The 24286-nt window shown below is 42.2% G+C and overlaps 1 protein-coding gene across 3 annotated transcripts in view; it reads right to left on the bottom strand.

Moving 5' to 3' along the window:
• PKNOX2 (PBX/knotted 1 homeobox 2) overlaps positions 1-24286 on the bottom strand; it is an 89903-nt gene that overhangs the window by 22928 nt on the left and 42689 nt on the right. For 2 of the 3 annotated variants that reach the window (XM_033081535.1, XM_033081533.2), the window contains 3 exons: positions 15562-15725; positions 15190-15259; positions 5721-5829 (listed from right to left, as the gene is read on the bottom strand). In XM_033081535.1, coding sequence (XP_032937426.1) covers positions 5721-5804 — 84 coding nt within the window. In that variant the 5' untranslated portion in view covers positions 5805-5829; positions 15190-15259; positions 15562-15725. Of the gene's footprint in view, positions 1-5720; positions 5830-15189; positions 15260-15561; positions 15726-20903; positions 21023-24286 lie in introns of all 3 variants that reach the window. The other variant, XM_033081534.2, reaches the window with a different exon arrangement.

Genomic DNA, 24286 nt, shown 5'->3' with positions numbered 1-24286 from the left:
TGGATATAAATAATATATATTATTTATTTGTCTGATACACTCATATATTTATTTCTGTGTTGATACACTAAGGGGTTTATACATATTTTTATTTGTCTAATATGCCTTTAAATTTATTTGTGATTTTTAATAGATAAAGATGTTCATATACATTAGAATAAATGTGCCTATATGTATATTTATACATAAATATGTAAAACTTTACAAACCTAAGCTGGACCAAAATCATGACACCTTTTGCTTTTAAAATGTTTGCCTTTAATATTTCCTGCCTGACCTTTTGCTGTCGTTTTTTTTTCCCACTTTTTTTTTTTTTTTTCCTTTTCAATCTCCTTTATTGTTCATAACTCCAAAGTTGGGCTCCAGCACCTGCAAATTCACTTGGCTCTATTTAATTTCCAACTCTCCCAACAGGTTCAATTTCTGTCCCTCTTCCCTTCCCTGGTGCTAAAGAAATAAGGGAAATTTGGGCTTCCCTTCCCCAGCAGTTGGGATTTCTATTTAAAATTTTCTGTTTAAAAATAAATTTAATAAAAATAATAAAATAATAAGACAATGAATAATTAAAAAATAATAAAACACAATAAAATAAATAATAAAACAAAATTTAAAAAATTAAAAGAAATAAAATTAATAAAAATAAATAATATAATAAATATAATAAATAACGAAATGAAATAAAACAGAATAATAAATAATTAAATAAAATAATAATGAAATAATAACAAAATAACAAAAATAATAAAAAAATAAAGATAATTTCCTATTTAAAAATAAAAAAGAGCAAATTTTGGGATGCTCCAGTCATATTTTTCCTTCTCCCTCCTTTTTTTCTCTCTGTTATCTCTGTGGAAAGTTACACTTATGGAGGGAAAAAATGGCTTTTTTTCCCCAACCTTTTCCCTTCTTTTTTTCCCCTCATCACACTTATTTACCAAGATTCCAAAGCCCTTTTTGCATCCTGCCAAGTTGAATATTTCCAGCCAAGTCTGCAACTAATTGAGCTATTACCCAAAAAAAAAAAAAAAAAAAAAAAAAGCCACCTTTGGGGTTGCTCCCAAGCCATTACCTCACCTTGGACTAAAGAAAAGAACAAAAAAATAACTCAAAATAATTCCAAGTCTATGGAAAAAAGAGGTGAGAGGATGCTGGGATGGGGGGGAATTTGCAGCTGAATGAGGAAGGCAAAAAATGGAGCCAAAAATGAGATTTTTGAGGGAGCAGGTGGGGAGGGAAAAGGCAGCAGGTGGGAAAATGGGAATATTTGGGTGTAAATTCCGATAAAAAACATCAGTGGGTTTTGGTTTGCTTTTTTTCCTCTTTGGAAAACGGCCAAAAATAGTTGCAGGAGGGGGAAAAATGGTAAGAAAAAGGAAAATAAGAAGCACCAAAAGTTATGTTTAAAAAGCAGTAAAAAAAGTGAAGAAAAAATTATAATGGGGACAATAATTATGTAAACTGTTAAAACTTCATTAAAATATGTTTAAAATATATTAGAAAAGTAAAGTTTTAAAATGTTACGAATAAGTTCAAAGATGTGAAAATAAAAAAAAAGTTTTATAAATATCTTAAAAAATTATTTAAAATACAGAAAAATGAAAAAAATATGTTTGCAATCATCAAAAATCTTAAATGTTTTAAAATATAGAAAATACATTAAAAGATGCTCAAATGTTGAAGAAAAATTTAAATTATGTTTAAAATGTCCTTAAAAATAGATTTTAAATATAGAACATGCAAAAAAAAATAACAAAGGGCTTTAAAGATGTAAAAAAATAACTTTTTTTTTAAAAAGAAAGTGACGACAAAATTATAAAAATAGTAAAGAAATATTTTAAAAACATTTTAAAATCCCTGCGATTTTGCAAGGCTACTGAGCAAAAAAAAGATATTTTTGAGGTGTTTCTTCAATGCTGCTTGAGCTGCTTAGGGCATTTTTGGGTTTGGGAATTACAAATTTCTGGGTTTGGGTACCAAAAATTTCTGGAGTTCAAGGTTGATATTTTTGGGTTTAGGAATTACAGATTTCTGGGGTTCAGGTGCAATAATTCTGGGTTTAGATAATATAAATTTTTGGCATTCAGGAATTATATTTCTGTGTTTTTTCCTCCTTTGGGAGGAAATTATCTGCTGGTGTTGGTGGTTTTGGGGGGACAAGTTTAAATGCCATAATCCCACATTTTTAGATTTTTTTTTTGAAGATTGTGCCCCAAAGACATCAACCCAGAGAGCAAATCCCCACAATCATCATTTACCCCACTGAAAAATGCAGCTCTGAGCCCAAAAAGTTGCTGAGGACACCAGGAACTGGGGGGGTTTTGTGGCTCCTACTGAAAAATCCCAATCTACACCCAATTTTTAACCTGTGACTTTTTAAAAAAATATTTTCCTAATTAATAAGATAGGAGTGTGTTCATAATTTTAAATTTTTGTCCCTGTTATAACCACCAAATAGTCACTTTTTAGGGGGAGGAGAAAAGATATTTTTATCACTTTCTGTGTTGAAAAATATGAAAAATCAACTTCTCCATCCAATTTTAAAATCTTTTCCAAAATGTATTTATAGAGTGCATTTATTTATTTATTTATTTATTTATTGGTAATTTTTTCCCCCCCATTTTAACCACTTAGGGGGCAGGGAGAAAAATGCTTTTTATCACTTTCTGTACTGGAATTTATGAAAAATTAAGCCAATTTTTAATAACACTTCTTCTTAAATATATTTTTAGAATTAATTAATTAATCAATCAATCAATCAATCAATCCCCCTTCCTCCTTTTTTGTCCCTCTTGTGACCACCTAAGAAACATTTTTTTTGGTTGGGGCAAAGCTGCTTTCACCACTGTTTATAATAAAATTATATCATTTATTACATATAAATATATATATATTTAAAATATTAAAATATATTATAAAATATAATATTTATTAAATTATAATTTGCAATAAAATGATAGAATATTTAAAAATAACTATTTTTAAAACAACCCCTTTCTGCCAATGAAATGACTGAAGTCTCCTGCTCATCTTTTTGTTTTCATTCATGACAGAAAATTGATTTTAATGCAGACTTTAATTTTCAACAGGTCCAGAACTCAAGGAGTGCAACCATGCTTGTTCTAAAAGAGGTTCCACTCCTTTAACAGATTCCAGTAATTAATTAAGCATTTTTTTCCTTCCAAAATTCAGCTTTTCCCATCATTTCTGCTTTGTTTTTACCCATTTCTGACAGTGAGGGTGACAGCTTGCACATCCTCTGTAAAATTTAAAAGCAAAGATCCCCAAATCTGTTTTTTTTAGCTCTCTTCTCCCCAAATTGGTTTCCTTGATAAGGAGAAGCTCATTGTAGCTCTGATAATCAATATTTTTTCTATTTCTCACCAGTCCCTGCTGTAACACATGAATACACATTTCCCAAATCTGGGTTTTTTTGCACTCTTCTCCAAAAAGTGATTCCCTCAATGAGGAGCTCACTGTAGCTCTAATAATCAATATTTTTTTTACTTATCACCAATCTCTGCTGTAAAACATAAATGCAAAGCTCCCCAAAATCTGGTTTTTAAGCACTCTTCTCCCCAAATTGGTTTCCTTGATAAGGAGGAGCTCATTGTAGTTCTAATAATCAATATTTTTTCTATTTATCACCAGTCTCTGCTGTAAAACATAAAAGCAAAGCTCCCCAAATCTGGTTTTTTTGGTTCTCTCCTCCCCAAAGTGATTCCCTTGATGAGGAGGAACTCATTGTAGATCTAATAATCAATATTTTTTTTTATTTATCACCAATCTCTGCTGTAAAACATGAATGTAAAGCTCCCAAAAATCTGGTTTTTAAGCACTCTTCTCCCCAAAGTGATCCCCTCAATGAGGAGGAGCTCACTGTAGCTCTAATAATCAATATTTTTTTTATTTATCACCACTCTCTGCTGTAACACATGAATACACATTTCCCAAATCTGGGATTTTTTGCACTCTCCGCCCAAAGTGATTCCCTCAATGAGGAGCTCACTGTAACTCTGATAATCAATAATTTTCCCATCTATTACCAGTACTCCCCATTTTCTCCCCACTTTCGGGGAGAAGAAATTTGTGCAATTTCCTTTTCCAACCCCTAGAAATCCCAAATTTTCAGGTGAAAAGTTCACAGCAGTCGCAGGCGAGTCAAAAAAAAAAACCAAAAATCAATTCTTGGCTGCAGCTTTTCCTCCAAACCCACTAAACAGAACGAGAAACGCTTGAGCAACCCTCTTGATAAGGTAAAACAGGAAGGATTTGCTCAGCAATGCTCCCCAAAATTCAATATATTCAAACAGGGGGTAGAAAAGGGCCAGGGAGGGAGAAGGGATTGGGGAGATCTCCAGAGGATGCTCTGGAAAATGTCGGTGATTTTCAAAGTCCTGCAATTGCCCATTAGGACTCGAGCGCTGCCGTGGCTCCCCGCTGAGGAAGTGAGAAAGGGAAAAAAAAAATTTGGAAAAAAAAAAAAAAAGCAAAGCCCTACTCGAGGCAGAGCAGTGAAGCGAGTAAATGATGACACAGAAGTTGGAGGAGCCATAAAACCCCACTGAGGTGTCGTTTGTGAGAAGTGACCTTTTCCCACCAAAGGAAATGAGGAGAAAGGAGACACGGGTGGTTTCAAGGTGGGGTGGAAAAGTCAATTTATTTATTTTAGCTTGCAGAGGACAGGCTTGGGGGTTTGGGTTTTTTGGTGGGGTTTTTTTTGGTGCTGGTGGGAGGGGAGATTTTCTGCTTTTGCAGGTGAGAAATGCAGCAAATGTGGAAAAACTTGAAATCTTCCACATGAACAAAAAAAAAAAAAGCTGCTTTCAATGTGGAGCTGGCTCTGTGCACAATACAGATCACCCCTGCTCAGTCACTGTAGCTGGAAAAGCAGAAATGTGATCTAAATTTACCCCTAAAAATCTCAGGATGGGCTTCAAGGTGCAGGAGCATCTCCAAAATCCATCCTCAACTCCCAAGTCCAGCCCACTGGGGTCTCCAGAAGAGTTTCTCTTGGACAAATTCCTCTTCTTATAATAACTTGACTCCATAACCATGCTTGAAAAAGTTATTTGACTGCTTAGACCACCACTTAGAGATGAAATCTTTTTTCTCCCCTGCCACAGGTTATTGAAAAATGCCATTGAAATCAATCCAAGGCCATCCCTATGACCAAACCTGTCCTGGTTCAGTCGAATATTTCATCTTTGCAGCTAATTAACCTGCTGGTTAGAATCATGCCTCCATGTCAGCTTTCCAAGAAGATCCAAAGACCCCAAAATCACAGAATGACAGAATGAGAGAATCACTGAGTTGGAAGAGCCCTTCAAGATCATCGAGTCCAACCCATGCCCTAACACCTCAACTAACCCATGGCACCAAGTGCCACATCCAATCTTTTTTAAACACATCCAAGGATGGTGACTCCATCACCTCCCCAGCCAGATAATTCCAGCACTTTATCACTCTTTCAGTAAAAAACTTTTTCCAAATATCCAACCTAATTTCCCTTGGTGCAGCTAAAAGCATAAGACAAAAAAAAGGAAAACCCCATATTTTTACCCAAAATCTTCCAATCTTGGAGACTGCCACCAGGGGTTTTAATTCTGCCAGTGTCTGAGATGAATGCTCTGGGGTGAAATATTTGGTCATGCCCATTGTTTAGGAAATCAAGGTGAGTACTTCAGGAGCTGGGGGTCCTGAGGGGTCTGGAGGATGCTCACCTGTGGGGTGTCCTGGTAGGGAGGAGGAGGCACAGTCTGGGTGGCCATCATGGTCAGAGCTGGTGCTGGGGAGACATGGTGCATCCTGCTTGGGAGTCACATCGAGAACCTGGGGGCAGAGAACACAGCTGCTGCATTACCACGGTCTCTCCCCAGCACAAAAACACCACAGAAAGGGAAGGAAGAATAAAAGTCAGAAAGGAGAAGTGACATTTCTCACTGTGCTCTGCCAGGAAAATCAAGGTGGTTTGATGAGCCTTGTTGTGTGTCTTGGGTTACAATACAGAGTGTGATAAAAAGTATCTGTTCCATCACCATCTGTTGAGGATGGGGGCAGTGATCCTGATCTCTGTGGGAGATATTCTGCTAATGGGCATCCATTGAAACCAGCTGGGGCAGTGTTCCTTATATCATGGGATATCTCCTATTAATGGCCATATTTACAAACCTGCTGGGGCAGTGTTCTTTATCTTTTCACAACCCATCCTTCCTCCAGCCAGTCATTTTCTGCTCATGGCCATTGAGTCCCACTGTGGCACTGATAAAATTACTGCATCCCATTGGGAGTTGCTCCAGCCAGGGGGAAGAGCCCAACATTTCTTACCAAGATAAAAACAGAGGTTTTGGGACACTAAGGGAGCCCCTTTCTCCACTGGACTCCAGAGGAAAACCGGATTTCTCCACATCACCACTGGAGCTCCGGAGGGAAACTGCACCTTGTACAGGAGCACTGCTCCAACTGAGCCACATCTGTCACTGCAGGAGGACGCAGCCACCATGGGATGGGACTGCTGCCAACACCCTGCCTGACGGGTGTCAGGTTGTACTCTGACTGTGTCAGGGTTTGGGGTTTGTTTCTTTGTAGTGCTGTATTTCTATTTTAATTTCCCTAGTAAAGAACTGTTATTCCTAATTCCCATATCTTTGCCTGAAAGCCCCTTGATTTCAAAAATACAATAATTTAGAGGGAGGCTTTCAAAGAGAGGCTCCTGTCTTTCTTAGTAGACACCTGTCCTCCAAACTAGGACATTGTGATTTGATGATTTTTTGGGATCTGTGATTTTGGATAAGGAATGCAGTGAGGGGGAAGAGAAGCAGGTCAGTGGCAGGGAAATCTTCACTGGAGAGCTCGTGGAGATGATGGTGCCACCAGTGAAACTCATATTTTCTCCCATGTGAACCCTGGCACACCCAGGGCATTTTCTGTGCACCCCTCATGCCTCCCACAGTGCCTTCAAGGGGGATTTCCCTCCCCTTTCCAGCTACTCCTCTTTTCTGGGAGCAGAAAGACAGCCATAAATGCAAAACTTGCCATTTTTTAAATGATACACTCAACCCTCCCTAAATGATGTGGCTCTTTGCCTTTGGCCACCACAGAGTGACATCCTCATGCTCAGTTCAGAAGGGACATTGAGAATCCAATGTGGAGATTCACCAACATATTAAATATATTTATTAATTAATTTATTTACCATATTTCTCTGTTGTACTGCCCAACCCAGCCCAGTCCCCTATGCTGAGGTGACATATCCATGGGGATTGAATTCACAGAAATGTGGAAATTCTTGTTTGATTTGAACCAGGGAGTAAATCTGGATTTTGCACACCCCATAAACTGAGGAGATGGTTCTCACACTGCCTCCAGCCTCTCTGGAGGATGCTGCTTTCTCCAAAATGCAGTTATCTGGGAGGAAAACAAACTCATTTTTTGTATCTTCAGGTCCAAAAGAGATGGAGAAAAAAGAGGGGCACCAGAAGGGACAAATTTGTAGTGGAGCACTCGGCTGGGAAAAGCCCCTGACAAATAGACCTGGTGGTAGATGTGACCCAAAAGTAACTCTTGGCCCTGAAAATACCTCCTCTCCAACTCATTCACTGCAGCTGGGGGGTTGCTTTAGAAAGAAAATCCAATAACCTTGCCTAAGTTCTTTAAAAACTCTGTCCTGTCCTCTCTGGGGCTCAGAGCTCTGGTTTGGGCCAACTCACAAAGTCACCCAGCAAATCTTCCTGGGTCCTCCAAAGGACATTTCTTCTTGCAGTGCCTCCTTTTTGTAAGAGATGACATTTCCCCAAGGGATCTCCCTGTTGTGATGCACTGGCTTTCCCCTGCTCCTCATCTGGAGAAGAGCCATGGCACCATCCCATGGGGAAATGCAGAAAGTCCCCTGATATGTGAGGGAACAGAACAAAAAGCAGTGTCAGCATTGCTTTCATCACAAAATGTGACAGAGGAGGGTGCAAGGAAGAGGAATAGAGGCACTAAAGAGGCACATCTGGGAATCTTTGTGGAGAATTTAAACCTTTCTATGAGGTCCAAGGTTGTTCTGATCTCCTCCAGGCACTAACTTCACCACATCCAAATGGAAAAGTGCTGTGTGCACACAGGATGAGCATCAACAATTCTCATTCATTCAGCATGAATAAATGAGGTTATTCTTTCTTATACTTTGCACAAATATGGATAACCCATGGATGGAATACTAAGAAATCACACCCAAAATCCTGTGCATTGTGAAGGTAGATCAGGGCTCTTGCATGACACAGACCTCTAGCAGTGAGGATATTGCATTTATGGGATTAAAATGATGCTTTTCATCTTTTTCCTCCCAACAGCAAAATAGCAGGAGGCAAAATTATCTGCTCCTGAGTGAACTCACAGCTTAAAACCTTTGATGTCCAATGTCAAAACTCAGCTCACAGCTGCAGGCACACAAATATCTGTGTCCTCAGGGGGTATCACCAAGGGAAAAACCTCCCCACCAGAAACAGTTTCAGCTGGGGAAAAGCAGAATTTAGTACTGTGACAGTCTGGACATCTGGGTGGGAAGCTGAAAAAAAAAAAAAAAAAGACATTGCTATTTTGGGAAAAATACCCTGCTTGGCATCTATTGTTCCTGCCAAGAGAGATCCTACAAGCAGCACGTGGCCATTCACTGTGGGGTGGGAGCTTTTTGGGTGAGTCTATTCCCAGAAGGTGGCAGCCCAGAGCCCAATTTAATTGCTGAATAATATCTAAGCTGCACAAATCAAGCTGTTCATTGAGGTTTATGGGTGCTGATTTGTTTGGAGAATAGGACTGGCAGCTAAATGTGGGGAGAAAAAAAAAATAAAAGAGGATAAAAGTGGGAGACAGCTGTTGCCAATAGCAGTATATTTATCTTGGGGGAAACAAAGGCACTCAGGCACTGTAAATATCCAGGAAAGAGTGTGGTGCCCACAGGAAAAACTGGACAGGTGCTTCACATGGGAACCCCCAGCCCTGAATCTCAGGATAACAGCAGAGCTGCCAGCACCATGGATTTATTTATTTATTTCCCCACAGCAGCCAGCTCAGGGAAGGGTTGAAAGCTGCCATTACCTGCATTAACCCTTCCTTATATTTTGTATTTTTTGTTTCTCTTTTCTTTCTTTCCCCCACTTCTTAAATTAATTTTTCTGTGTGAGCTCTTGACTGTGGGCAGCCAGGTAAGGAAGGGAAGGAGCAGAGCATCACCAAAGCCCTGCCAAGTCCTCCCAGCCACTCCAGGAAATGTTCACATCTTGGGTGAAGAGTGAATTCTGGGGATCTGGAGATCAAGGAGGGCAGGAATTGCAGCCAGCTCCTGGGGGATTTGCACAGAAGAAAGAAATGGTGAGCAATAAAAACCCATAAAGGCTCTTTCATTTCCGGAAGCAGCAGTACTTCACTTTTTGGCAGCAACTTGAGATCAAAGTATCCTAAATTTCCTTATGAAATAAAATTATTTCAGCTATCACTGAAATGTTGCCATTAGGCTGGAAATGTATTTCCCAAAGAGCTTGTGCCTATCTAAAAGACTCTCAGATTTATAGGCTGGGGTTTTTTTACCAGCAATATATTACATCCTTTTTCAAGTAAAAATAATTAAAGACTAAGTTGAAAAGTTGAGAAATTTTTTTTTTCATGATGCCTTAGAACACTTAAAAAACCAAAGTATTGTGAGTCACCCAGTACCCTCCAGGTGAATTAATAAATTCATAAAACAGCCATAAACCCATATTAGAATGGTTGGTCAAAATTGGGGCTGAATGAAAAATAAAATTCCCTTTTATGGGCTCCACATCTCTGTTTTCAAAGCACAATGTTAATATTCAATCTGTAAAGCACAACCCTTGTTTCTGAACCAATGGGAAAGTGGGGATCACTTTTTCAAACTCATTGAGAAGCTTCTGCCCTACAGCACCACATGCAATTGGTAATGGAGGATTCAGCATGAAAAATCAGAAAATCAACTTTTCAGCCTTTTCTTCCTCTCCACCTGAAGCATCCAAATTATTAGAGATACTTGAGGATGGTTTTTTTCCCCAGCCATGAAAGGTATTTTTGGGTGTTAAGGGAAGACTGCCTTTTCTAAAGGGGATTTTTTTGAAGAGGGGATGCTGTGAGATTGGTGTCAGTCACGCTCTCCCTGCAGCAGGCTGTCAGTTTTTTATGTCACCATCTTCACAGAGGGCTTGTGCAGGCTGAAGTTGATGATAGATGCACTCAGCTAAGTTAAAATGAAGAAATGGAGCAGAGCAGGGCTGGAGAGTTCCTCCAGAGGAAGATCCATCTCACTCAGAGCCACCAGGACAGGCTCACCTGGGTGGGAGATGCCAACTCTTGATTGGCCATAAAGTGAATTAACATTGACCCTCTCCTCTTGAATGCCTCATTTCTATCAACAAATCTTCACCTGGTTTTGCCTGTTTTTACCAAAATTACCCTGGAAGATGAAGAGCAGGATTTCATGCCATTACAGGAAGTCCTTTCTACCACCCTGAGCTGTTAAAAATAAACCAAGGGCTATTCAATGGTCAAAACCAGAAAAGAATGCAATTTTTCAAGACATTACCAATTTTTCAAGACTACCCACTCTAACCATTCCTCCATGTTCAAGGTTGGTTCTGAACAGGCTCATGTAGCTCCTCATCTGGGGAGAGAGATCAGGAATGTTTGTGGAAAAATACCACTGTGCCATCAAACAGTTTTCAGATTTTTCAAGAATATCTCATAGCCAAATTTCCTCAATCTGATTTCAGGAGGTTTTCTTGCACTGAGAGCATGTTTTTCTCTCAGCCAAGATGCTGTTTTTACTAAATGTTGATCTCCATACCTCCCAGCACCCTGTTACTAGTTATTGCCTGGTTAAAACAAAGGAGAAATTGAGTCTGCTGTTAAAGCAGAAAGTGATTTGGTATTTCTGTACAACAAAGTCTAGAACAGAGCAAATCCCTTTTCTACTTTTCTTCTAAAAAAGCAGTTGGTCAATACATAAACACTGGGATAAAAGGGAGAGGGAAACACCAAGTTGGACAATGCCAAAGAAACTCTTGCCAAACACTGGATGGGCCCTGAGCACCAGGAAAAGGAGCACTTATTTATTTAATATTTTCACCTAGGTATTCAAATTATTTTAATTTTCGTTTAATATTTACATGCATTTGTTTGTTATTTGTATTTATTTAATTAATATCTCCCAATCCTCCTCCCAACTTCAGCTCCACAGAAAGGATGGAGCTGCTTCAGTGGATTTCTGATGAGAACAACAATTACTGCTAAATATTTCTCTCCTCTCCAAAGATACCCATCTCTGAAAGGCTCCAGGGATATCTCTGCAACATAAACATGAGAATAAAACCTGCAAGAGCCAGTCAGAGCTTTAGTAGACAAGGTTAATGTACCTTGAACAGCAGCATTAAACAACTTTGCTCATTTTTTTAAGTGGAGAGCTGAGATACCTACATACATTTTAAAGTGTTATTTTTATAGGGGAAGACCATTAAAGCACCTTCCAAAACAAACTGGCACAGGGAAACATCAAAGAAGCTTCTTCAAAGTAACCTGAGAATACTTGAATTTTGTGCAACCCATCCCTCTGCCCAAGAAAAGTTCCCAAAAGAGCAAGTTGTGATTTTTTTTTTCAGCAAATCAAAAAGCTTTGAAGTGAAGTGTAGCTGAGGAACCCCAAAAATGCAGAAACTTCTTCTTGCTGGGCATGAAATGTCAAAAAAAAATTTTAAAATCTGGTTGCCTTGTAAAAAAAGAGGGAGCAGATGAATGTTTTAACAGCTCTTCTCTGAGAGCAAATTTATGTCCAAAGTCTTGCCCTGTGCTTTCAAACCTTGCCTTGTGCTCTTCATTCCCCATCACAGCCTAATTCCATGAGTCAGGAATCCCTGAGCAGCCACAGATCCATCCTGCAGTGTCACTGCCAGGGCAGGGGAGAGGGAATCTCCTCTGAAATAAGGGAATTCATTCTCCTGGAGCAGAGAGCAGTGGGCAGTGCTGGTGCTGCCCAGAGGGAGCACTTTGGGTGTTGGCTGTGCTGGGGTAAAGCTCTGTGCTCTTTTTGTACCTCTGGTTATTCCCATTGCTGCTGCTACAAGTTCATTTCTCATCTCACTGCTGCTTCCAGTAAATTGTTCTTATCCCAACCCAGGATCTTTGCCTTTTGTGCCTCCAATCTTTACAGGGGGGCAGGAGAGGAGAAGAAAATGCACAAAGTTTTGGAGACTTGAGGAGTGCAGTTATTAAATAACAACAACCAAATTCTCTGCCACTGCAAATATCACAAAGTGCAATGGCAGTGCAAGACCCACCTGCAAGCTCAACACTGACAACAGTTCTGGCACAGACCCCAGCACAAACCAAAGATATTTTTGTAAATGTCGCTGCAGTCCATAAACACCCCATAATCAATACTGCAAGTTTCCATATTTTTAGATATGGTTTCAATTAAATGCTTTCCTGGGCATTGTTTTGTAACTCAATTGTTTGTTTTGCAAGTCAAATCTCACAGGTTTTATGTAAATCTCCCAAAACCTCCATGAGCAGCAGCAGTAAACACAGATACCTGCTTTTGGTGGGCTTGCTAAAAACAAGAGACACAGGTGAGGTGTGAGTGGTAGCAGGCAAAGATTTCCCACTTCCCTGGCTGGGAAAATCAGGAAAACAGCACCACAGTGCACCAAACAAAATCCTCCCTTAAATCTGCCTCATTTCTGCTATCCCACTTGGAAATGTTCCCCTTGGGAGGGGGAAAAACTCCCTCTGGAGCCCCATACAGCAAATAAATCAGAGTTCTTGACTCACTGAGTTTTCACTTCACATCCCTCTCTTGCAGCTCTCTGGCTCCTCCCAGTTTTACCTTCTCCCTGAATTTCCTATGTAAATGTAAAATTCCCCATGAAAAATGACTCTGCTGACAAAAAAACAAAAATAAGGTTTTCCTTGAGGCATGTCAGGCTTTCTGGCACCTACAGAGAGTTGTCCCTATCCACACCCCGAGCCAAGACACTGAAGATTGAGACAGGAGCACCTTGATTAATCACCACAATTGAAACCTCTTTCATTTGCCCATTTGGAAGCAATTTTTTGGTCATATTTCCAGCCTCAATGATAAAAGAGAAGTTTGAGGTATGATGAGGTGATTTACAGGGAGTTACAATGGGTTTCAAACTCCTTTAGTGATGCTGTCTTCTCCATTTACTCCAAATGGGAGTAAAGCCTGGGCTGGACTTAACACAATGAGGAAACTTGGGTCAAAAAAGGACTGGAAATTGTTCATGGTGTGAGACAGATATGCTAAATTTTGTTCACAACTTTTTTTGCACCTTGACAAAAGGTATGGCCTGGAGTCAGAGGTGCATCTTGTGGTCACAGGGGCTTGAAGAGGAGGAAAACTGAAATAATTTTGTGTCTGGAAACTTGGGGGGAAACACACAGTGGAGGACAAGGGAAACCAAGCTGTTTCTCAGAAGCCTTCAGGAAATTTCTGTCATTAACACTGAGATGTCAGCCTAGTGCTCCAGAAGGTGATGAAGTGGACACCCACCACCACCACACCTTTCTGTGCCTTTAGAGGAAGGTGTCTGGACCTTGCTGGCACAGTTTGCTGAGCAGTCCAGGTTGCACCTTGTGTCTTTCAAAGAGAACAACCCAACAAACACATGGCAGGGTACCTGGTCCTTTTGATTTCCTTAAGATTTCAGCCTTTATTTTCCAAAACCTGTGCTGAATTAGTGCAGAATTCTGAACTCCATATAAAGTGTCAGCTGCTGACACTTTGGTCAGACAAAACAATTCCTCTGGGCCTGGAACCCAAGGACACCCTGCAGCCTCAGGCCCTGAAAAGCATCAACACAAGTGAATGGGGAGGAGCAAACTGGGGGTAAATGACTTCATTACCTGGGGCTGTAATTGGACAATTAACCCCTGAGGTGTAAATAGACCAAACTTTTAATTGTGTGAAAAACTCGTGAGCTCTGTCCATGCTGGGTGCGGCTCTGGGAGGTTTGAGTGCCCAAGGTGGATCTGTTAAAGGCCTTCAATAAATCCCCACTTTATTCTCTGAACTTTGGCCTCTGTTCCAAGGCATCACTTTCATGCCAAGACTGGCCAGCTCACTTTGAAATACAGACTGGAAAGAGGGCAACAAGCAGGGAGCATCCCCCAAAAAGTTTTCATTGTGGTGACCCCAAACCCTCCACACTCACCAGCAAAGGAATTTCAACATGAGCCCAACCTGTCCCTTAATCAGAAAGAGGTTAAATCAGGCTAAGAAGATATTCATCCCTTCCTTCCTTCATGGTGTGTTTGTTGTTTTGGCTGAAGTGGGGTCACCAACAACAATCAGGCTTAAAGGGAAACCTGGGGAAATAATCCTCCCCCTTTGGCTGCTTTTTACTAAAAAGGACTTTCTTCTCAAAAGAAAATATCTCTGCTGGATCAGGGACCAAATGAAGGTTTGGGGTTTTCCCCCACCTAAATATAACCAGTTTAAGGAGAAACCAGACACTTTTGCAGAATATTTACCCAAATTGAAGGTGCCACTCCCATTTTCAGCGACCAAAGATTTCTCTTTGCTCCTACAGGAGGGAAGTTGCAGCCAACAGGATTTTATTTTCTGTGTCACCTGCCTGGTGCCCTGCCTTTGGCACGGATCAAGCACATTTGTCACTCTGTCAAGTCCTAATTTTAGTGATCAGGGTTGCCTAAAGGACTGTGAAACCCTCGGTTTCATGTATATCTTATTTTAAGCTCTGCATTTCATTTATTTTTAGTTGGTGACCATTTCTCTGCACCCTACTGCTGGCTGTGCCAAAATTTTGCAGTGATAACAGCCTATATTTCAGAGTATTTTCACAAAAATATATCTGTGTTTTCCTCCAGGCTGCTTATGCCTTGTAGGGCTCTTAACAATATGTTATCTACACTTGAGCTTTAAAACAAGACTCTCTGCACAGACTGATTTCTTAAAAAAAAAAAAAAAAGTGTAATTCTACTCTGAAATGCTCACTGCATTTAGGGAAGGGTTGATAGAATTTAAATGCAACAGAAAACAGCAGAAATTCCTCCAAATAAAGCCACACCAAGGTCATGACTCACCACATCCTGCTCAATTAATGCACATAATTGCACAATTAATATATATAATTGCTTAATTAATATAAAGCAAAGCAGCCTTACTGTTAGGGGGTGCTCAGGGAGCCACTGCCCTGGAAGTGTCCTTCCACAAAAACTGGGTAGGGATCACAACCTGGGAAAGCAAAAATGAAATATTTGAATATTGATGAAATGAGAAAATGAAATATTAAGCAAAAGATGAAGGTCTGGACTAGCTGGCAGAGTCAGTGAAGCCATGGATGGCAAGATGCTCTTAATGCATTTTTTTTTGAAGGATGATGGGGAAAATAGGAGAAATCAAGGAAAAATTAGGTGGGAATATCCCCTGGAGATGAAAGCTGGACTGATGTCTGAGCTAGATCAGGGGTTTTCTCCAGCAGGTTTGAACATCTCCCAGAAAGGACAAAAAATAAATCAGATTTTTAGAGGTCGAACCGAGATATGTCAGGAAAGCGAAGGCGTTGTTGCTGTTGTTGTTGTTGTTGTTGCTGTTGGTCTGGACCCAGGGGATGGAGCTCTGTCCTGTCCTGTCCTTTCCTCTCCTGGTGGGTGCAGAAATCTCACAGGATCACACTGAGGGCTGCAGGTACAATCCAGGTCTGCAAAGGAGCAAAAAGGGAGGAAAGCAATGAAACATCTCTGATGTTGGCTGTGCCCCAGCTCGTGCTGGCATTTGCCATTTCCCTGGTTAATTGTAATATTTCCTTGAGTGTAAATGTGGTTTTGTACTCAAAAAGGCTCAGACAGAGTGAAGTGGGGAACAGGGGAGCTCCCAGTCACTATTTCAATAAGGAAAAGTCCATCCATACACCAGAGATGATTTTCCAACTGCCAAGAATTTGGCTTTTATGGGACTGGGATTTCTGGGCCCATCTCAGCAGTTCCAGTGGAAAACCAAAGATGGGCTTAGCAAGGACCAGCACAGCCATGACACAGGGCTGTTTTGTGTTTGACTGCAAAAAAAAGGAATACAAGAGATAAAATTCACCAGATCTCTCCACAAACATCACCTCTAGTGAGCCCTCACACCTTCCATATCCATCTGAGGAATGTCCCCCAACATACATCACCTCCAGATATTACCTCTGTGTCTATAAACATCACCTGGGATCTCCAGTGCATGTCTGATGCATCTACCTTGATATATATCTGCTGGTAAAGAGCTCCTCAGATCTCCAGCATAAATCCCTTTATTTTATATATCTACACCTTCTATTTTATATTTATACACCTTATATTTTATATATATAGTCCAATATATGTCCCTTGATACACACAACCTCTGCCAAGCTCCTCTCAGCCCACCCCTGATCTATCACCCTGATACAAACCAGCCCTCACCAATGCACAGCTGACATGAATATTTCTGAATATGAATTCCTAAATGGCACCTGCCTGGAGCCCCTCAAATCTGTTACACACCCAAGACACCCAACATGGCACACATCATCTTCAGGGAGCTCCTCAGATTTCAACACCCACCCTGGTGCACATAACCTGTCACAGAGCTCCTCAGGCTGCTGATAAATGTCTAATATATAAAGATGTGTGTACACCTCCATGGGCTGCACTGCTGATTTCAATGTACACCTGATACCACCACCTCCAGACAGCTCCTAGCTGCACAAAACACACCTGAGATACCTAAACACAAACCTGAGATACCTAAATACACACCTGAGATAGCTAACAACATCCATAGAACTTCCAAAGAGCTCCTAGCTGCCAAACATACACCTGAAATACCTATTAACATCCACAGAACCTCTGGAGAGCTCCTGAGCTGCCCAAAATACACACCTGAGATAGCCACCAATATCCACAGAACTTCCAAAGAGCTCCTAGCTGCCCAATACACATCTGAGATATCTAAATACACACCTGAAATACCTAAATACATACCTGAGATAGCTACCAACATCCACAGAACCCCTGGGGAGCTCAAAACACACCTGAGAGCCCAAAACACACCTGAGATAGCTACCAACATGCACAGAACCTCCATAGAGAGCTCCTGGGCTGCCCAATACACACCTGAGATAGCTAACAACATCCATAGAACTTCCAAAGAGCTCCTAGCTACCAAATGCACACCTGAAATACCTATCAACATCCACAGAATCCCTAGAGAGCTCCTGAGCTGCCCAAAATACACCTGAGATACCTAAATACACACCTGAGATACCTAAATACACACCTGAGATAGCTACCAACATCCACAGAACTTTTGGAGAGCTCCTGAGCTGCCCAAAATACACCTGAGATAGCTACCAATAGCCACAGAACTTCCAAAGAGCTCCTAGCTGCCCAATGCACACACCTGAGATATCTAAATACACACCTGAAATACCTAAATACATACCTGAGATAGCTACCAACATCCACAGAATCCCTGGAGAGCTCAAAACACACCTGAGAGCTCAAAATATATCTGAGATAGCCACCAACATGCACAGAACCTCCATGGAGAGCTCCTCAGCTGCCCAAAACACACCTGAGATACCTAAACACACACCTGAGACAGCTACCAACATCCACAGACCTTCCAAAGAGCTCCTAGTTGCCAAATACACACCTGAAATACCTATCAACATCCACAGAACCTCTGGAGAGCTCCTCAGCTGCCCAAAATACACCTGAGATACCTAAATAAACACCTGAAATATCCACCAACATCCACAGAACCCCTGGGGAGCTCAAAACACACTTGAGATAGCTACCAACATGCACAGAACCTCCATGGAGAGCTCCTGGGCTGCCCAATACACACCTGAGATACCTAAATACACACCTGAGATAGCTAACAACATCCACAGACCTTCCAAAGAGCTCCTCAGCTGCCCAAACCACACCTGAGATACATAAAAACATCCACAGAAGCCCTGGAGATCTCCTCAGGTCCCCCATGGCACACCCCAGGGATGCACCTCAGCTCTCCAGCCCAGCAGAGCTGTGTGTGCTGTGGTGAGGCCAGACAGGAGATCCATGAGATCTGTCTGCCCTGGTTTTAATTCCTGGCAATAACAACCCCTGAGTTTGTGCCTTCACAGCAGGCATCCATCCTCTCACATCAACATGGCTCCAAAGCCCTTACAGGGGGAAGTTTGCATGGGAAAAGCCATTTCTGGAAACCTGGCCCAAGGAGAGCTGTGGACACAGCCAGGTCATTTCAGGGCAAAACACAGCAGAAACCTCCAAACACGGAAAATTTGGTGAGAGAGACAAAAGGTCAAGGTGCCTCTAGACTTCTAAGGCCAAGAGATGTAGAGACCTGATCTGCCCAGAAGTCTAAAACTCTTCCACCACAACAGCAGGTGAAATATTGGTAAAGAATTAATGCTTGTGCCTTGGAGGAGCACGAATGGGCTGATGCCAAATACATATCAGGAACCTGGGGCTTGATTTTCATTGGATTTCTCCTGACAACATGATGGAAAAGCTCAAGTTTTGCACCAGTCCTTCATCCCTAGAAAGACTTTTGTCGTCTGGGCTTGCTGTGTGAACAAAAGGTGAGGGCTGGAGGGGAAGGAGCAGAAATGAGGCTCTGCCAGTGTTAAAGGAGCTCTGATGGACTGGTAGCCTGATTTTCATCCTTGGGGGTGGTCAGGCCTGAGGTCTGCATGCATTTAGGACAAAAACACTGGGCAGCTTTTGCAGCAATGATGCCATTTCTGTCCCCATCACCAGAACACAAAGAGCCAGCCCCACCAGGGACATCTCCCTGAACACCCCGGCAGAGAGAGAGAGAAGCCTTTCTGAGCTGGTGAGCACTTTTAGCAACTTCAAAAGGCATCCTTTGAAGTTCAGCAAAGGCCTTTGAAGTCCTCCTGATGCGAAAGGGAGGAGATGCCTCCTCCAAGATGCTCCACCACAGGCAATGCAAGGCAGCAGATCCACGGTGTCCCATGGCTGCACTCAGCAGCTGCCCCAGGGTCAGAGTGAGACACCACTTCTGACAAGTCATCAATCCCCACAAATGCCCTAAATCCTGATCTAGCTGACCTGAATAGCATCCAACAGCACAGATGGGAGCCCAGCATCCTGGGACAGCAGCCTCACCCCAGCTGCAAAAAGCCAAAGGCATTCCTGTTAACAGGTTCTTAATGAAGTGTAAGGGAATGCTAATAAAGCTGAACAAAATTCAGGATTTTTTGCAAAAGGCACAGGATTTTAAAGCAGGAAGGCTTTTCCCAGCATGTAACTCTGTTTCTTCCAATGTGAGCAGGCCCTGGTGCTCCAAACCTCATCATATCAATGCTGTTTAATTGTGACTACCATGATTTGATAAATTCAATGCCAGCTCCTCTGACTTAGGGGGAAAGCACAAATGGTGACATGCCCACTAATACTGGGGTTTGTTGAATTATTTTTATGCCCCACACTACGCCCAGCAGCAACTCCACTGGCCCCAAACTCCAAACCCATGGGGACACCCCAAGAAACCCTGGAAATAAAAGCAGAAATCACAGCTCAAGTTCCAGTTAACCCTTTAAGGAGCTCCAAGGGCTGATAGTGACACTCCAAATACCTTAGCAACACCTGCTGCCATCTCCCAGCAGGACTTTTGTGATAAAAACCCTTGGTGTGCTGGGCTTTTCCCCCAACAGTGCAATTTGTGTAACATCTCCAGCCTCTGGATAAGGGCTGGGGCCAGCTGCTCAAAGGGGCAAAGAACAACATGGCATTTTCATTCCAGAATTAAACTAGCAATGCACAAACCCCACCCTTTCTCAGAGAGAGTGAAAGATTTGAGACATGCCCATACACCCAAATATTTTTGTATTTCTGCAAAAGCAAAGCTGCTTTGAGGCTGGGACAGATGTGTCTGATGGTGGAGCCCTGCTGCAGGAGACTCAAATTTATCCAAACGGGGCATGTAGAGAAATATTGGACATCCCCAGCCCAGATATGTGCATGTGAACACATCTGGATCAGGGGAACAAAAGCAGCCTCTCTCCAGTGTGCTGATAAATAATGGAAAGGCAAAGTGCCCTGCAGAAGCAGCACCACACTGCTCGGCCTCGGGCGAGACGCAGAAAATTCGGTACCCATGAGGTCTGGAACAGTGGGATTAATAACACATCAATTTTAATGCAGGGTGGCTTGTGCAGTTTTTTCCTTTTCCCTTTCTTTTTTTTTTCCCCTCTCCCTGCTTCACAAACAGCAAAGTGAATGTTTGAGCATCTCAGTGGGGGGTTAATGAGGACTCTGATTAGTTATTCAGATTTGCCGGTGCTGCCTGCATCCATCCTCGGATGGGGGAGTAGCAGCAAAGGGTTTGCAGAAAAAGCTCTTAAAGATGACCTGCCTGGCTTTCACAGCTCAGGGATGAAGGGTTGGGGGGCTCACATTACAGGGGTCCCCAACCCCAAAATCCTAGTGCCAACTTTGAGATGGAAAATTTTCCCATCATTTATAGGGGATGCTGAATTGGCACGTTCAGCCATGCCAATTCCTGTAAAGTTTCTGAGGAAAACATTTGGATTTGTGGGGGTTTTTTCACCTGAAAAAAAAAAAAAATTCTTGGGTGCCCTTAACAAAATTAGTGTGCAGCTCTGATCAGAAGAGCAAAAATGATGGATGGACAGATACATGGATTCATGGATGCAAGGATGAACAAACATACATGGTGAAAAAACACAGGGTGGAAGAAAGGACTGATCACCCCATAAGCCACCACTGGGCTGCAAAAATGCAACAACTTCTGCAGTATTTCCTACAACATCCCATAAAACCTAACAGTGTTTTATGTCCTTGCAGAACAGCAATGAGCTCACCTCCTTGCTCCTTGACCCAGGGATATTTTAAGCAGGTTGAGCTCACATCAGTGTTTTAAGAAGGTTGAACTGCTGTATTTCGGGGTTTCTTTTCCAGATTTAGGGCTTTTGTTCTTCACCTGCATCAAAAATCAAATGGGAACCTGAGAAAATAAATGGCAGGTGTCCAAAATGATGCCACAAAAGGCCTAAAGGATGGAACCAGGGAGGAATTTCATGGCATTGCAAAGGGGCCAATAAAAAAAAAATCAGGCATTATTTCAGGATTCACTCTAGGATTTGTTAGTTCTTCACCAAGAAGAAATATTTGAAGGAAGCAGGAGGGTGAAGGCACTTTCTCAGTGGTAAATTCATCCTAACAATGAATTTATGATTTCTTTTTGGGTCTAGAGACCAAGCAGGCTCTTGCTTTGAGCATCACAACACCTAACATCCAACAGGGGTTTTGGGGAGCTAAACTCCCCAGTATTTGTGTCATTTCCCACAACACCTGCCAGGATCTAAGGGGAAAGGCAGACTGGAGTTATCCTTCCAACTTCACAGAGAGGCACTCCACCCCAACCAGGCTCTTTTCCCAAGGACTGCCTCCATATGCTTAGTCTGGGTTTTAAACGGTGTGTTAATTGTTCTGAATTAACAGCTCCAGCTGGAGAAGCAAACAAGCAATTTGCAACCTTAAGATAACACCCAACTTATCTCAAGTGATTTAAGTTGGGATTTTTTTTTGTTGGGTTGTGAGGGAGTGTTAGTGGTTTTTTGGGGGTTTTTCTGAGGGGATTTAAGGACTTTCTGGTTGTGAATGCACTGCCCAGAGCCTGGCTAAAGTCACTGAGTGCACCCAATCTATCAGGACACGGCCACAGGAGGAGGTGGGATTGTAGGACAAAGAGAAAAAAAATATGAAAAAACTCTGCATTTCACTTTGCTTTAGAGACAGGAAAAATCTAATATATCCTCATCACTGCTGGGCAAACCACTGACTGCAGAAGAGCTAAGGATTATTTTTTCCCCAACACTCTTATTTTTTAAATTTATTTATTACATAGAATCAGGGAATGTCAGTATGGTTTGGGTTGGAAGAGACCTTAAAACCCATCTTGTTCCAACTCCTTGGCACAGGCAGGGACACCTTCCACTATCCCAGGCTGGTCTAAATCCCTGTCCAGCCTGGCCTTGGACACTTCCAGATGGGGCAACCTGTGCCAGGGCCTCACCCCTCTCACAGGGAAGAATTTCCATTTACAGTTTGTTTCAAAATATTCAAGCTCTCGAATAGACCAAAAAACCCACCAGCAAACTCTTTCAAGTTTTATCCCTTTCCCTCCTTCATCTTTTTCCCTTTTCTTTTTTTCATTTGCTGCTAGATAAAGGGAGAAGGAAAGAGCACGATGCTTATTTGTTTACAAGACTGGATCTTCAACATGGATATATAATTATTTTTTTAATTGTCATTTCAGCCATTTAAATCCTTTCTAATCTCATTCAGGGTGTGGGATTCAAAGCCCACCCCTCTCTCCCCATCCTTCCATGCCTGGTTTTAAGAGGAGCCAATGGTGCTGGCAGAGAGACAGATTCCACAAGAACAGATTTCTGTGATGATGACCAAGTGTCTGTTGCCAGACTGAGTGGGAGTCCCTCTTGCTGCCTGTCCTGGTCCCAGCCAGGAGAGGGTTAATGTCTGCACAGCTGGGAGGGGGCATGGCCAGGTCCTGGTCATTCTATACCACTCCACATCATTTTTGGGGGGAGGGGCAGGAAAGGGACTCACTTCCCAGCCGGAGCAGCTCCAGCTCAAGGTGAGCATTTCTGTGTGTGAATCACTCTTTTTTGTACCCTTTTGTCATTAATATTGCTGCTCTCACCGTTTGTTTTCTCTTTCCAGTAAATTGTTCTTATCTCAACCCATCTTTTTGATGATGATCTTTGCCTTTCATTCTGATTCTAAATATCCAGGAGGAGAAGGGGAAAGGGGATGCAGTGAGTGGCAGTGTGGTTTGCAGAGTCTCAGTAGGAGCAATAATTGAGGGGACCATGACTCTACCCCAGCCAAGGCCAGGTTGGGAGTCACAACCCCCAAAAGTTTCCCAAGAGCATCAGGATTGGGTCCTATCAGATACTGGGCTCCTGGATGGGGTCATGGTCCTCCAACACCATCTTCTGCTGAAGCTGGGACAGTTTGTCTCCATTCTGTCTCCTTTTCCCAGAGAAAAAATAAAAGGTCTGGCTGTGCCCTGAAGCCACGAAGAAGGGACATTAGGATGCAGTGATGCATCCTTCAAGGATGGGAGGCACCTCCAAAATGCAGCCCCAACCCTGGGGCTGTGGGACTCGGCTTGCCCGGATCCCCAGCGCCAAGCTGAGCTACCTGAGCTCCTGGCACGGGGATAAAGTAACAGCAGAAGCGATAAATCACCTTGGCACCTTCCCTGGGCATGGCAGCCCTTGATAAAAAACCAAAACTCCAGGGAGGGAGTCTGACACCACCACACTATTCCCAGCGCATTCTGCTGAGCAGATTAATCCTTCTTGATGGAGAATTACAATTAGGGCTCCGTCTTAAGGAGATATCAGCAATCAGATATCTTATCAAATGCCACCTCAATTATTCAAATAATCCCTGGCTCTCAGATTTGGGTGCTGTTTAGGGAAAGCAGTCCGATTAATGTGCTGACACTTCCCCATCACGTCCGACATCCTCAACTTCATGTCTGATTACGGAATTTGCATTCAATTTAATTTTTTCCATCTGGAGTAAATGAATAATCCGAGTACCTACCCCAGCCTTAATTACATTTGTTAAATTAAAAACCTGGGATGTGAGAAATTTAAATGCATGTAGCTCCATGGCCAGACAAACCTGCATGTTCAACCTGCTGCAGCCCTGCCAGCTCCTGCTCCAATTTCTCTTCCTTCCCCACAGCCAGGCATCAAGGAAATTACAACTAGAAAACAAAAATTCTTTCTAAACGATGAAACAATAGATGATCTTTTGACATTTCCAGCGCTGTTTGCAAGGGAATGAGATAAAATGTAATAAATTCATATACTTCTGTGTGTTTCTTGGCTCCAGCAGCTAAAATTTCCATCTCTTTATGCAGGAGTCCTGGGGAGCAGAAATCCTTGATAATGCCAAACAATTCGACACTTTATTTTCTCTTTACTCCACACCATGCAAAACACAGGCTTCAAGCTGCCAGCTGCTGGGAGTGAAACCAGATGCCACATCCCTTTTCCATATGGAAACAGAAATGGCCCAGTCTGGGGGGGCTGGGTGCTCTCCTCAGTCACAGCCCTCTGTGACCCCAGGGCTGCTACTGGCACACAGCAAAGGCTCCCTCCAACAGCAAAAAAAACACTTTTTCAATGGTGTAATTGTCATTTTC

The sequence above is a fragment of the Catharus ustulatus genome, chromosome 28, assembly GCF_009819885.2.
Source record: "Catharus ustulatus isolate bCatUst1 chromosome 28, bCatUst1.pri.v2, whole genome shotgun sequence".
Lineage (NCBI taxonomy): Eukaryota > Metazoa > Chordata > Aves > Passeriformes > Turdidae > Catharus > Catharus ustulatus.
The sequence above is the reverse complement of the archived record's forward strand: the minus strand, read 5'-3'. Positions and strand labels throughout refer to the sequence as shown.